Below are 15532 nucleotides of genomic sequence, written 5' to 3'. Positions count from 1 at the left end.
TTGTTTTCATGTGCTTCAATTATCATCAAATCAATCTTAAATTATTTTTTACTTCTGTAAGTTCCAAATAAATTTAGATTTTCTAGATATAGCAGACTGAAATATAGTCATTTACCTTCTTTGCTGTCTGGTGGACTTAAATTGTGGATCTACTAGGCATCAAGTGCCATATTGAACATATTCTTGCCACTGGCTTCTACAAAACTGATGTCTTTAATCAAGTCACGAATATAAATTTGATCAGTGCTATTCTGTATGGATTAGGATCTAAGGGCTTATACATAAAAGTTATCTATAAGAAGATATATCCTCAGATATGCAGAGTCATGCTGGAGACATACATGGGATTCTTCATTTTCACACTTAGATTGCTAGGTTAGATCAAAGCTAAATTCTAATTCCATTTAGTTTTATAGAATAATCAGCCTTCTCTCTTTCCTGACCAGTCTCCAATTATTTAGCCTTTTTTCTCTAAAATCCACAGAGCAAAGTTAAGCACTATCTTCCCTCTAATGTCATAGCGTATTTGAAGGAGCTTTGTAGGGAATAAGACAGGGCGACAGAGTACCAAGCATGAAAAAGGCCAGGTTCTTGAACTGCATTTGCCTCATGCTCAATTATTTGGGGAATGCTGTAGTCATTATTATTTGAAAGTAAAGTGACACTGGAAAACAACATATTTTCTTCAGGTTAATCATTCAGATTTATTTTAAAAAGGAGAACAGAATCCTCTTGTTGATTTTATAGTGAAGGCAATAGCCATTTCTTTGGCTAATTCATGAGTAAAATTTAAACCTGGGTTACTTTGGTAGCATTTAAAGGAGTAAGACACATGTGAATACAATGATATTAAATATGTGTAATTCTGAATAATAAAATAAAAATTAAGATAATAACTTTGGTCCCTCAAGTACTGGTATTTAAGCTTTAAAAATCAATCAAGAGAGAAGATTAAGGGGTGTTTCTTTGGTACTAAAAATGTAAAGCTAAGACCAAATTGTTCTATTTTCACAGATTTAAGATATAAAGAATGATAGAGACATGAAAATGGCTATTAAATTCTCTGTAGTTTGCAAAGAATCTCCTATGAAGTACACTTAGAAGAAATCCCTGAGTGCATTAACTACTCTATTAGTATCTTCCTTCATAAACAAAGAAGAACAATTTAAAAGCTTTGCAAGACACAGAAACACATTACTTTTCAAAAGCAGTATCTGCGTATAAGGTTCCCTCCACAGTGCTTATAAATTTGGCCACCAAAGATGTAATAGGAGAAACAATAGATTCACAAAATTAAAATGATATTTGGACACATCAACCATTCTTAATGTAAATCCAAAAACCACTGTCTTATGGTGTTTCTATTTTGTCTTAACCACTCAATATTGTTTTTCACTGTTTCCAGCACTTGCACCCTAGGTTTTTCTCCTGCTCCAGCATCTGGGTATTTTTTGAAAAAGCTCTCCATCTAGAAAAGAGAGGGCAATAATTAAGAAAGTCATCTTCAGCCCAATTAGTCTTCAAGGCTTTTATTTACAAGCTAGGTTGATTTCCTTCTTCCCTGGAAATTCATGATCATCGCACAACACTGAGTTACATGTCCTGGTGCATCAGTTAGACTGAGCCCATCTCTCAGACTGGCAATTGTCGCCCGTGGCTTTTGGACTTTGGGCAGCACGCCAGGTCTAGAGAGGCTCTGCCCTCTTGGGGAAGGAGAGCGGCACACCAGCGGCTGCGTGCCCCTAGGTGCTTCTGCTGCTTCTCTATTTTCTGTGCCTTCCTCAGTGTGCTCCCTGGAAAACCCAGTCGGTGGGATGTGGGCTTTGCTTAGCCTTTCACTCCAGGGGTTGGGAATATTTTAATATACTTTCAGCTCCTTTATTAAGGCCTCGTAATAACAGCTCTGTTAATCTTGGTTCTCTCTTTTGTCTTCCTTCCAAAACCTTCCCCCAAACTCAATCATAGTACTGTTTGCCACTTAACAAAAATAAGAATTATTTTGTTCAGAAGAAATGTTAACATTCCAATATGTAATAGACAGACATTGAAAATTCACACAATCTCAATTTTCCAATATTAATAAACATTTTTCCCTCCGGGAACTGAGATATTTGAAACCAAAACGTCTTTAAATTCCAAAACTATGAATTTTGAAAGGAATCAAATCTTGACTCTCTTATTCCAAGTTACAATTACGAGGGAAGGGGAAACATACTGCCCACACTTTGGTAAGCCCGAAGGTCTCCAGTGGCCTTCTATGGCTCTCAAGGCCTCAGCTTCCTCAACTTTTACCCTTTGTTTCTTGGTTATTTGAACTGTTTCCAGTTTAGAAAAAGTAAGTCTACATTTAATTAGAGATAAAAATTACTACTTTCTCCTTGTCCTCTGAGATCTGAATAGAGAAAATGCCATTTCCATTTGAAAAAAAAAAAAGTTTAATTCTGTTCTTCCTAGACAAGTTTAGAGGGATTTAACTTCATACCTGCCAGAGCTGTAATTCAGTGTTGAAAGGTTCTGCTATGGTGACAATCCTGCCAAGGTTTCTGTCATTGAGTGTATATCTGAAGAGAAATTTAAAGACGGAAGAGAGAATATAAGTGTCAAGAACTTTAAATCCTTTCTCTCGATGCAGACATTTCCTTTTGATTTTGTGGGTTTTTAAAAACGGTACTTTTCAAAGTAAGCAAACACCGTGAGTAAACACATTTAATCTAAAATTTCTATTCAGGAAAAATTCTTAGAACATCCTCCAGCCTTTTTGTAGACAGAGCCACAACACCACCCCAGATGTGTTAGACCACTGGTTGGATTCCCCCGATCTTTTTGTCCTGCACACAGGAGAACCCAGATGGAGATTACACTTCTCCGCCTCCCTCACAGCTTAGGTGTGGACGGGTGCCTCAGTTCTTGTCAGCGGGACAGGAGTTCAACCTCTGCCTCCTTGCTTAAGTCAAGGAAAATTGCTTGCCCTCGACTTCTTGTTTTATTTTCCCCCTTCTTCCAAGCTTCAGCCACACTGACAGGATAAGGCCCTAAGGCCTTGTGGGGCAGAACCCTTTAACGACTTGGAGTGCTCATTTCAGGAGACTAACATGAGTGAGAAATAATTATGTATGTCCGTTGCAGCATTTCTGTGTTCCCACACAGAAAATAGCTCTAGTCCCCTTTACCCTGACAAATCCTCCATGCATCTTCCCGCAGGTACAGAAATTTGAATATAAGCTATTTATTCTTCTTTCAAAAAGCTTTATTAGCTACTCGCCTACTATATTAGTCTGTATCAGCCTATATGATCTATATTAGTCAGGCCAGGCAAAGACACTTGAAACTAAATGTAAAGATAGGATTTTAGAGATGATACTCTATTCCTGTCCTTGTCGCTCTCATAAAGAGCAAGAATCAGAGATTTCCTTACAGAACATAATACAAATGATTGTGATACAGATAAAAATCTCATCGCAGACAATCACAGTGTGAGAAAAACAACCACAAGAATTATGTACTAACTTTGAACCACTGGAATGCTGGGGAAGGATAAAAGAAAACATATCGCTATAGGAGAGGTAAACAAACAGGAGAAGAAATTTTACACTTTAAAATTATCACATAACAAAAGCAGAAGCCATGGAGATAAAAGCTAACAAAGTTTGTTGTACGTATTTTTTAAATTTTTATGCTAAAAAGCTCATAAAATTAAGTCAAAATTCATTTTTTTGTTGTTGTGGAAAGAGCAAATATTTTCACTGTACAAAGAACACTTACAAATTGGTAAAAGGGAGAAATACGCCAATGTGAAATTATCAAAAAATCAGTCAGCAGTTTGCAAAAGAAACATAAAGAGAAAATGTATCAATGGGAAAAAAGACGAAATGTTCTAATAATTAATAATGATTTTCAGTGAACTAGGTCCAGGGCTCACTCTTATCACAAACGTCATTGAATTGAAATCCACCATGTCTTTCATCTCTCATGTCTTAGCAGTCTAACATAAGCAATTTCCCTTTACTTAATGTCATCAGTCATTATCCCAAATAGAAGACTCTGAGGCATCTATTCTCAACACTGCCCCAATAATGTATATGCTGTACTTCCTCGCCCCTGACAGACTCCGCGATCTCCCAATCTCTCGATCCCTTCCACCTAGCCTTCTGGAACTATCCCTTTCCAGGGAATATTTCTTCTTATTTGGAGAATGTTTATTTTCCCCACATCCTTCATAGAAGCAGGTCAGAAATGGACTTGATGTGCTCCTGCTCCCCCATTGTGGATTCCAGACCATTATTTCTCTACTCTTTTTAAAAACCTCTGTTCCTTCTAGTTATTCTCCTTCACCTAAATTGTGATACACTTTAGCACCTGACTCCTAGTCTTCCTCTCTATTCCAAGCTGTGATTTCAAGGTCCACATCGATGGTAAATATAACATCCCAGCTCCTTAGTTTCTTGACATTCTCATTCCCAGTGATATTTTCTTTACCTTGGCTGCCAATTCCCATGATCATCATACCTTGCGATCATCAATAAGTACACTGTCTCTAAAATTGTTCATTCATGCACCCTCCATGATAAAATTTACCTTTCAGTTTTCACTATGACCATTCTCTGACTTCATCTGGATTTCTGGTCCATTGACCATCCCTAGCCCTACTTTCTCCTGGACCATCAGCTCTTCCTTTTCCTGCACTTGTTTCCTTACATAGTTTAGATTCCATGGTCTACCACTTTCAATAACATTTTTTTTTTCCTAAGCCCTAAACTCCCTTACAGTTTAATAACTTGTTTCTAGCAAAACTCCAGCTTTGGATGAAATCAACTGCCCATTTCCTCTGTGTTTGTGCCAGGTGGCTAATCTGCCAAGGGAAGTCACCCAACTTTTTCCAAAATGTTTCACTATAAATTCATGAATATCAATCTTAAATGGACCCTCCACATTGAGAGTCCTCCTACATTACCCTGGTCAATTCATTCTCTTACTCCTTGAATTACTTTTTTGAAGTGTTTTCACTCTCTTCCAACCTCCAGACATTCTCCTCCTTCCCTCCTTCTCCAACAAAGATGACCTTGTCTTCTAATTCACAGAGAAAATACATCATAACTCTTACATCTTTTAGTTTACAGACATACAAAGACACCTGTTTTTCTTCTATCATCTGTGCATTGGCTCCAACTTCTCCCCACTTTCTTAAAAATTTTATTTTTAAATGAATCTTTTCTGTCTTACATAGTAAGTCTCTCATTCTTCACTGGCTCTTTCTCATCAGTTTTAAAATATATTAAACGTATTAAAACTATCTTCCACAAAGAGAAAGAGAAAAAATTCTCTTCCTTGATCTGGCATCTCTCTTAATATCCTTTCTCTCACCTCCCCATTCATAGTCAAACTTTGCAAGAGAGTTCTATACATTTCATATCTTCAATTCCTCTCCATTGATTGATTAATTAATTGGCTTCAATTTAGGTTCTGCCACAATCACTCCCCTGAAAAATTCTTTCTAGAGTTACCAATAGCTTTTATGCCAGTAAATCTAATGGGCATTCTTCGGTCTGGGATTTACTCAACTCTTAAGTAGCATTTGACAGGGGACTATAACTTCCTTGAAACAATCTCCACTTCAACATCTCAAAAGAGACTCAAAGACATCATAAATAGCAAACTGAACTCATTGTTCTCCTTCTCCTTACCTTTTCTAGAAATCGAAGCATTATCCTTGTCACCTCACTTCTGTCCTATTTCTACTTCACCAAGCTCTAAATGTTGTTCTTATCTCTTCATCTTCATTGTCAGAGTCCGATCTACCACTACCTTGTGCTGGGACTCCTCCAATAGCTCTCTGACTGCTTTCCTCAAATTCACTCTGGCCCCCACCTAGGTCTGTGCTTTACCACCAGAGCTTTCTTTTCAAAGTAAAATCAAGCATTTCACTTTCTTACTTAAAACCCTTTAGTGATTTAGCACTGCTCTTACAACAACAGCCCAGATCTTACATCTGACCCAGCAAAGTGTGGCCCTTATCTTTTCTCTTTTCTGATAGAAGGTATTCAGCCAGGAATGCTTCACCTCCTGTTCACCTAAGTAACTCCTACTCTTCCTTTAGAATTCAGCTCAACCATCACTTCCTTAGGGAAACCCTTAATGTCCAAATTCTCTTGACTTGGTCAGTTCCCCTTTTACACTCTTTCAGTGTGACCAGAACTTCTTCTTTTTGTAGTTATTACAGTCTTAATTGTACATGCATTTGTGTGATTCTTTAATTAATATTGGTCTCCATTACCAGATCCTAAGCTCCATGAGGACAGAGATCCAGGTCTGTTTCTACTATTGTATCTTCAGTGCCAAGCGCAGTGCCTAGCTCATAGTAGATGTTATACAGTATTTACTGGATAAAAGGATTATAATTTAAAATGAGATATCAGTTTTTATATACTCAGCAAGGGTATTTCTTTTTTTCTTTAATTTAAATTCTAGTTATTTGACATACAGTTCAGTATTGGTTCAGGAGGAGAACTCACTGGTTCATCATTTACGCATAACACCCATTGCTCATCATAGCAAGTGCCCTCCTTAATACACATCACTCATCTGTCCCATTGCCCTCCCATCTCCTTCCATCAGCCCTCAGTTTGTTCTCTATAGTTAAGAGCCTCATAATTTGTTTCCCCCGTCTCTCTTTCTCCCCTCCTGAATGCTCATCCGTTTTGTTTCTTAAATTCCACATATGAGTGAAATCCTATGGTACTTGTCTTTCTCTGACTGACTTATTTGGCTTAGCATAATATACTCTAGCTCCACCCAAGTCATTGCAAACAGCAAGATTTCATTCTTTTTGATGGCTGAGTAGTATCCCATTGTATATATACACAGCCTCTTCTTTATCCATTCATCAGTTGATGGACATTTGGGCCCTCTCCATAGTTTGGTTATTGTTGATAATGCTGCTATAGACATTGAGGTGCATGTACTCCTTCAAATGTGTATTTTTGTATCCTTTGAGTAAATACCTAGTAGTGCAATTGCTGGATCATTGGGTAGTTCTATTTTTAGCTTTTTGAGGAACGGCCATACTATTCTCCAGAGTGGCTGCACCAGCTTGCATTCCCACCTACAGTACAAGAGGGTTCCCCTTTCTCTGCATCTTGCCAACATCTGTTGTTTCCTGTGTTGTTAATTTTAGCCATTCTGACAGGTGTGAGGTGGTATCTCATCATCGTTTTGATTCGTAGTTCCCTGATGATGAGTGATGCTGATCACCTTTTCATGTGTCTGTTAGCCACCTGGATGTCTTCTTTGGAAAAATGTTTATTCATATTTTCTGCCTATTTCTTAACTGGATTATTTGTTTTTTGGGAGTTGAGTTTGATAAGTTATTTATGGATTTTGGATACTACCCCTTTATCAGACGTTATTTGAAAATACCTTCTCCCATTCAGTAGGCTGCCTTTTAGTTTTGTTGATTGTTTCCTTCGCTGTGCAGAATATTTTTATCTTGATAAGTCCCAATAGTTCATTTTTGCTTTTGTTTCGCCTGCCCCTGGTGACGTCTAGTAAGAAATTGCTGTTGCCAAGGTCAAAGACCTTGCTGCCTGTGTTCTCCTCTAAGATTTTGATGGTTTCCTATCTCACATTTAGGTCTTTCATTAGCAAAGATATTTCTAAAGACAGCCTTCAGTGTTAGCAAGGGTTGGAAAAATGAGCAAAGTTAATAGCAAATTTTTTTCTGGGTGGCCATTCTGCAACATTCATCAGAACGTTTGGAACAGTGTTATTATCCAACAGACAAAGACTGGCTAAATAAACTAAGATATATCTATACATTGAAATATGATTGAGCATCAAAAATAACACTGAGGAAGCATAGTTAAAGACATGAAAAGACATCCACGATAGAGGATGATGCAGGGGGAGAAGCAGGTTATAAAACCATATGTATCATATGATTCCATTTCTGTAAATAAACTGCCATAGAAAAATGTCTCAAGGAAAACAGTAGTGTGACAAGGGTTATTTCTTTTTAAAGATTTTTATTATTTATTTATTTATTTATTTATTTATTTATTTATTTGACAGAGAGAGAGACAGCGAGAGAGGGAACACAAAGAGAGGGAGTGGAGGAGGGAGAAGCAGGCTTCCCGCTGAGCACGGAGCCTGATGTGGGGCTCGATCCCAGGACCTCCCAGGACCGGAGCCTAAGGCCGATGCTTAACGACTGAGCCACTGAGGCGCTTCTGACAAGGGTTATTTCTAGGTGGTGGAATCACAGATGATTTTCATATCCCTATATTTGCTTATCTGTATTTTGTGCAAAAAAATACCTACCCATTTTATAATAAGAAAATGGGGGATTTAAAAAAGGAAATCACACTAAGTTGCTATAATGATATTTTGTAGATTCAAAGAAAGTTTGTTAATTAGAGGTAAGAAAACAATTTTTCTCAGTGACCTTCTATAACTCTATAATAGTCCTTTTCTGTTTTGTTCCTAGTAACTACAAATTAGAGGATATTTGGGGGAACTAGCAATGAATAGATTGAATAAAGACTGCAACTCCTTGTATAAATAATAAAAATGTAAGAACAAAATATGTTTGTCCCAATAAACCAATATCATATAGAGTGTAACATTTAAAGGGAAACATGCTGTATATTTATCATGTTAATTACTTTTAAAACTAAAATAAGGATTTATCTTAAATATTAAAAAATAATATTATGTAACAATCATCTTCTTGGACTTAATATTTACATAAGTATTATTATATTACCCAAAAGAAATTATTTCAATGCACATAAAACTTTTAATTAAATTCTTACTAAATTTTTTTGTCTCTGAGGGAGTCTTTAAATGGTTTCAGTCATGTCCCATTGACTTAATTTTCAACCATAGTCATAAATTAAAATCAAACCTTAGCACACCACGCTACTGACTTATTGAGTTCATTCAACTTCAGTTTCACCTAAGACCTTACTGGAATAAACAAAAGCAAAGAGTAATTGCAGAAGTATCTTTGGAACTTTCTGATTAAGTCTCAAACTAGAAAGGGCATTAGTGGTGTGGCCATCAGTTGTCATAAAAATTACATGACAAAACCCTTTGTAAAAAAGCAGCTTATTTATTTTAGGATGACAATAAATTGTTCAGGAACCTAGGCAGGAAAATCACTCATCCTGAATTCTGGAAAATATTTAAGAGTTTGGAAATATTTGTATAAAGCTTGCTCATTTTTGTTTAATTCATCCTATCCAATTTTAGCAGGGAAGTTCTATTTATTCAAACTAACCATAATTAATATTGGGCGTTATTTTTGTGTCCAACATGTGGTTGTAATATACTTTTATGTTTGAGGCAATGTGAAATAATACCTCATGAGAATTAGATCATTAGACTATGAAGAAATATTAAAAGCCTTGAGCAAGGGTTTTTGGAACTAGCACTGGGAATAGTATATCAATTTATTATTTTTTTTAAAAATTCAGGATTAGGTTTAATAAATTTATTTTAAGGTCAGATGTTTATGACATTTATGACAAAATACCTGCTTTTTTCTAGTTATTAATTATTAAGAGGTATGACAATGAACTAATTTTTTCAAATGAAAAATATCTTATTTGAAATAAATCACACCAAAACTATCCAAATAGGCCTTGAAAATTACTTTATATTTAATAAACAACAAGGGAATCGCCATTTTATTATGCAAAATGGAACATTATTTACTTATCTTTTTACAATAATTCAAAAGTAAGCATTCTTCTTCATCTGCATAAGTTTCCTGCATCAGGTACCAAAAAAATGAAAGACTTATAGTCTTTCTGATTAAAACAAAATACTCAGTACATGTCAGTAGGCATATATTAAGCAAATGCAGTGTACTGGCTTGCATAGCATGAAGGGTTACCTTCAGATAACATGTTCTCAATAGGAAGATTTATTAATTCTAAGTCATGCATTTCACTGAAACAGTTATAAACAGATGGACAAAGCATCATACACAGACACACACACACACATACATGCCAGTTAATTTTTATAGAGATGGATAAGCAGTTACACTCCATCATTGCAAGAACAGAAAAGGCAAAACTTCATCACAAATAGGCACAAGCAATGTAGGGTATCCTAGCTGAAAGGTACAGATACAATCTGGATCTCAGAACGATGAGAAATGTGAATGAACCTAATGGCAGCCTGGTGAATTGTGGGGTAGAAAAGAGAACGGAAATAAAAGTTATCTTCATAGTCAGTATTTCTGATAAGGCAGTCATTATCAGTGAGGCAGTGCTGACGGGAAAACAGGAGAGACTGGGAGAGGATAACACGACCTGTTTCCCAGTGTGGGGATTACAGACAGTAAAGGTCTTTTGGTCTATTTATTTGAGATATATAATCTAGATTCTATTTTATAGTCTGTAAAATTTTTTTTTAATAGGAATAACCACTAAATTTAGAGGATTAGGACCAAGAATAGCAACATTTCTTCTAAATGGGGCTGAAGAAATAAGCCATTTGGGAAAGCATCTCTTTAGTTTGATTTGCTCCTCTCTTGTCCTTTGTACTTCCCATTTTAAAATTGCTATTGCCTGGGAAATATAGGTCCCTTTAATACCTAAAGTCTAATTATCTGGTCAAGGGAGATAAAAGTTATCATCCATATAAGCTCAGTAAGATATAAGGCTCCAATTTGAACCCAAGTCCAGAAACTCGCTTCATTTTCATGAAATCTTGAGAATTAAATATGTGCCTGGCATTATACTACGTGCTACACAACAGAGAGAGTTATATTAACTTGTTTTAACCAAACTAAAAATATTGCAATTTAGGCATCTCTCCAGATTTCAGAACTCTGTAGATCAGTTGGAAACAATAATTTCCAGAAAAGGAATTAGGCCTAAAATTAACTAGTTTATTGCTTCCCTAGAAGGAAAATACCATGATCCTTTACTTCTAATTATATGCCATTCCAGATATTGTATAGATGTCAGAGAAAGTACAACAAAGAAAAAAAGAAAGAACTTGTTGATGGTGTCAAACAAAGAGAACAACAAGCCATTATCTGATTATCCCACCTGTCGACAAGATATTCCCAGTTGAGCTGAATCCAATTCCAGGCCATGTTCTTCCCATAGCTGTTGTATGAGATATATCGGATGACTGTAAACACATCCTGAGTTTTAATAAGGTTTGGGTCCTTGAGCAAATCTAAATATCTAAGAAAACACAAATAGAGAAACAATTCAAAATGTTAACTATTAACTTTTAAAAAATTAATTGAATTTATTGTATATAAGCACTTCACCCAATTACCTATTATCTCCCTGAACTAAAAAAAAAAAAAAAAAGAGCCAGTAAATTAAGGGAAAGTATTTATTCTTTTATTTTCTAATGAATAAGTTACATCTTATTTGTTCTTCCCTAGATTGTAAGAAACAACTAAAGTAACCTCTATGGTCAGATTAATTAGCTATAAGTATAGTCTAATGCAAAGAAGTCCAAGATAAATTAAGTGACCAGATCAATAGATTTTTTCTTTTTTTTTATTATGTTATGTTAATCACCATACATGACATCATTAGTTTTTGATGTAGTGTTCCATGATTCATTGTTTGCGTATAACATCCAGTGCTCCATGCAGTACGTGCCCTCTTTAATACCCATCACCAGGCTAAACCATCCCCTACCCCCTCCCCTCTAGAACCCTCAGTTTGTTTCTCAGAGTCCATAGTCTCTCATGGTTTTATTAACTCTATGCCATAGCTGTACCTAGAGGGAATATCTTGACATACTCTAGACCATTGAACTTCCAGAAACTGCACTTTAGTGGTAGTCCTGAACTTTTGTGGAACTTACCACTCATCCTCTAATTCACAAGAGTCTTAGTAAGGCATGTAAGCACTTGCTAATTTTCTCATCAGATAATCAGCACAGTGCCATCAAAATAATGGATCAATATGATGTTTTATGGAATGGCAAAATGATCAAGTTCTTGATTGACTATTTTAGGGCCAAGAGCAGGAGAATTGACATCTACCCCAAAGCAAGATGATGATGGAGTATTGTTGGCTTTCCTTCCTGTTATTCTTACAAACTGTTTATTGCATCATAATTTCCTATCTATATTCTGCCTCTCTCATGAGCTATGTTTCTCAAGGATAGATATCATGTCTTATTCATTTGTATTCCCACAATTTGCATACCTACACATAGAAAGGACATCATAAGTGTTGGTTAAGTGAAGGCAATAAATAATTCAGAAACCTTAGCTAAGCAACAAATGAATTAAGGCAGATGCTAGTTGATTTGGGGCATATGTGTAATGGCAAAAGATTCATAGATGCGCTTCAAGCAGCCTTTCTGAGTGGAATATAAATATATTTTGTGTGTATGTATGCATATTGTGGCACATACTTCTTCTCTGATGATAGAAACCAATTTTGTTCTGGGCTTGGATCAAAGTATCCTTGAGATGGTAGGGAAGTAGTTAGGCTCTTACCCAGCCTCAGAGTATGGTGATGGCTCAAATCAGTCAAAGGAATTCAAGTTCATCCTAGGTGGCGAATGATCAAGTGCTAGACCTAGAGTATAGCCCAGAATGATCAAGTGTGATCCAGTTCTGGTTATGAGGGGAAGCAGAGATAACTCACCTTTAGCATAAAAGACAAAGCCTTGTGAGGAGGAACTCTTTTGTTCTTGTTCTTCTTTCACTGAACATATTTGTGTGAAGAAAAACATTTAGAGCTTTAGAGGTTATGAGACATCCAACATGTTGAGGATGGCAGAACAGAAAGAGAAATACCCCAGGTCCTGAATGAAAATGTTGAACCACTGCTCACAACTAGAAACTGCCTACTCCCAGAATGTTTTCATATGAGATTACATTTCTTTATTCCATTCTTACATGGATACTTTGTTTCTTGCCAGGAAAATAAGTTTTAATAGATGTTCTTGGAAATGTATCATACTTTAATTCGCATCTTAAAGTGACCGTGACACATCAACCATCAAATGCCACTCATATGAATGAAAAAAAAAATTTACCTTGACAAAAGAGTAACATTGTTCACCGATGCTAATCCATACAACAGTTTTTCTTTTTCCTGAGCTAACGAAGTTTTCTGGTATTGATCAAGAGTGTAGTTCCATGAAGTCTCGTTACCAGAGTTCTGCATTCCATACCGATATACCAGAAGCCTGAGATTTGTAGGAAGCCTAGAAGAAGAAACAGTGTTTCAGGGATTTTAATTCTTCATTTTTAAGTTTGAAATCCTCTAGAAATGAACACATGAACAGTCACCTTACAGTCCCACTTAGCCACTGCTGAAATAATTGGGTAGCATTGTCCAAGGCTTCTTGATCTCTCATTTTGCACGCAAGCCCTAACACAGATGCACGGAGTAACCTTAAAAAACAAACACACACAAAGCTGGGGCTGTGAGCACTTTTTAACATGTTTTAACATACACAAACAAATATTAAATGAAAATTAGTTTTAAAAATGTAAGAAATAACTTTTGAAGGTGGTCTCCGGCATCATTCCATTTTAGTAAATCTGCGATGGGCTTCACTCGACTTTGGAAGTATTTCTGAAATAAAAGCACCAGGTACAATGAGTAATAATTTACTATTTATCAACAGGTTCTCATTTATTATAATCTACAGCCCCCTGTTGTAATCTTCTTTCCTACTAGTTCAGAGGACTTTGGGCCTCTCCTTAGGAAAGGGATGTTTTTAGTTCTTACCACATGGCAAATTTGCTTCGATTCTGAAGATAAGAACATCCTGGAATCCTCTAAAGTTTCATAAAATTCAGGTAAGCCCCTTTTAACCTCTACTTTTCAGTTAACATTTCTAAGAAATGGAGTAACACTTGACATACTTACTGCACTAAGAAGATTAATAAAGTATTGATGAAATAAAAATGGTGATAACTGATATATGTATACTACCTTTGGCTCTACAAAGGATGAGTATTTTATATGATCTATACTATCCCATTGCCATAGGCAGGGAAGTGCCAACATTCCTATTGTACAAAGGAAATGAAGACTCACAAATATTAAATCGTTTGTCCAAGTTCTTTCATTTAGTAGGTAGAAGAGCTAGAGCTTTGAACCGGGAATTTCCTTAAAATTGCAAGTGTCCTACCAAAGTGCTGCTGAAACCCCAAAGCAAAATATTTAGAATGACTATCCTATAATAAAATCTCAATGTGGAAATAACAGCAGCAAGAATAAGGAAACATAATGTTATATTTTAGTAAGAATAAATTCATTTTAACATAGATAAATCCATTGAAAATAGGATCTAGTTAGTATCTTGTCTATTGTAACTAAAATATTAATTCTTGTGTTCTTTCTAACACCAAAATATATATTTTAGTATACTGAACCAGAAATACTGATACATTTCAAGTTGAAAAAAAATAGAGATAGTATCTCTGGTTTGACTAGTCATGTCATTGTACTTTCCTTTAATTTCACTTGGCATGCGGATGTGCTTTTGTGTCTCAGAAGCTCTTTGTCTCAGAAATCTCCCTATTCTGCTAATTGCTGCACATTTACGGTCATAAGATATAGCATTAACATCACCTCAATCACAGGGTATAGCTCTTTATCATCTTCAAACATGCTAATGATATAGGTTATGGCTGAAATTACTCTCTGCCATGGTAAAAAATCTTCTTCCATTGTGAGATACTTGGTCAAGTTTAGAGCCATCTTATAATCTAGAAGTTGAGCTCTGAGGAAGAGAAAAAAACACATTAATTAAAAACCATAGACTAAAAACAAAACAAAAAAAAATCCAACCATAGACTAGTACTCATTTGACTAAAAGTACTAATATGGAAATCATAGAATTCAATGTTAATGAGAACCCTTCTATTAAGCAATTAAGAAAATGTGTTTATTTTGGGGGACCCAATCACAGAAGTTTGTTCACAATGATGTCTTAGTGCTTTCTTATATTCAATAGTAAAGAGGAAGGCAGAACTTTAAAAAGTACATTTGAAAAATCACTGAGGCAAAATTCTGGATAAAACAAAAGCCATTTAGCTATGGTTAATATTGATGAATAGACACAAGCCGATTATAATATATAAATGTGGGGCGCCTGGGTGTCTCAGTTGGTTAGGTGAAAGACTCTTGATTTCAGCTCAGGTCATGATCTCAGGGTTGTAGGATCGAGCCCCACATTGGGCTCCATGCTGAGCAAGGTGTTTGTTTGAGATTTTCTCTCTTCCTCTCCTTCTGCATCCCCCCACTCTCTAAATATATAAATAAATAAATCTTTAAAAAAATACTTCATAAGAAAATAATATACAAATGCACCATGATAATTATATCTTACTGAAATTATTTACCTTTGATATGAAGACGAAACATAATACTCGTGAATTATGAATGTTTAAAACATTCCAACTGAACTTGTTTTTCCCATTAAAACATTTCCTTTTTCATACATTTTCAAACAATATTGATAAATAAAAATGGATTTTGTTCCTTCACAAAATTTGAAGTTTCTATTGACATTTCAAAGTTTA

At 35.6% G+C, this 15532-nt stretch overlaps 1 protein-coding gene across 1 annotated transcript in view; it reads right to left on the bottom strand.

Moving 5' to 3' along the window:
• Positions 1–677: 677 nt before the first annotated feature.
• Positions 678–15532, bottom strand: part of ENPEP (glutamyl aminopeptidase) — an 83319-nt gene continuing 68464 nt past the window's right edge. The window contains exons 14-20 of the mRNA XM_025873635.2: positions 14580–14730; positions 13501–13574; positions 13286–13390; positions 13030–13200; positions 11061–11201; positions 2483–2561; positions 678–1468 (exon numbers count right to left, since the gene is read on the bottom strand). Of these exons, the coding sequence (XP_025729420.1) occupies positions 1325–1468; positions 2483–2561; positions 11061–11201; positions 13030–13200; positions 13286–13390; positions 13501–13574; positions 14580–14730 (865 nt within the window). The 3' untranslated portion in view covers positions 678–1324. The remainder of the gene's footprint in view (positions 1469–2482; positions 2562–11060; positions 11202–13029; positions 13201–13285; positions 13391–13500; positions 13575–14579; positions 14731–15532) is intronic.

The sequence above is a fragment of the Callorhinus ursinus genome, unplaced genomic scaffold (genome assembly GCF_003265705.2).
Source record: "Callorhinus ursinus isolate GAN/ISIS: 27379988/994484 unplaced genomic scaffold, GSC_fseal_2.0 scaffold4, whole genome shotgun sequence".
NCBI lineage: Eukaryota > Metazoa > Chordata > Mammalia > Carnivora > Otariidae > Callorhinus > Callorhinus ursinus.
This window is presented reverse-complemented; position numbering and strand designations above follow the sequence as displayed.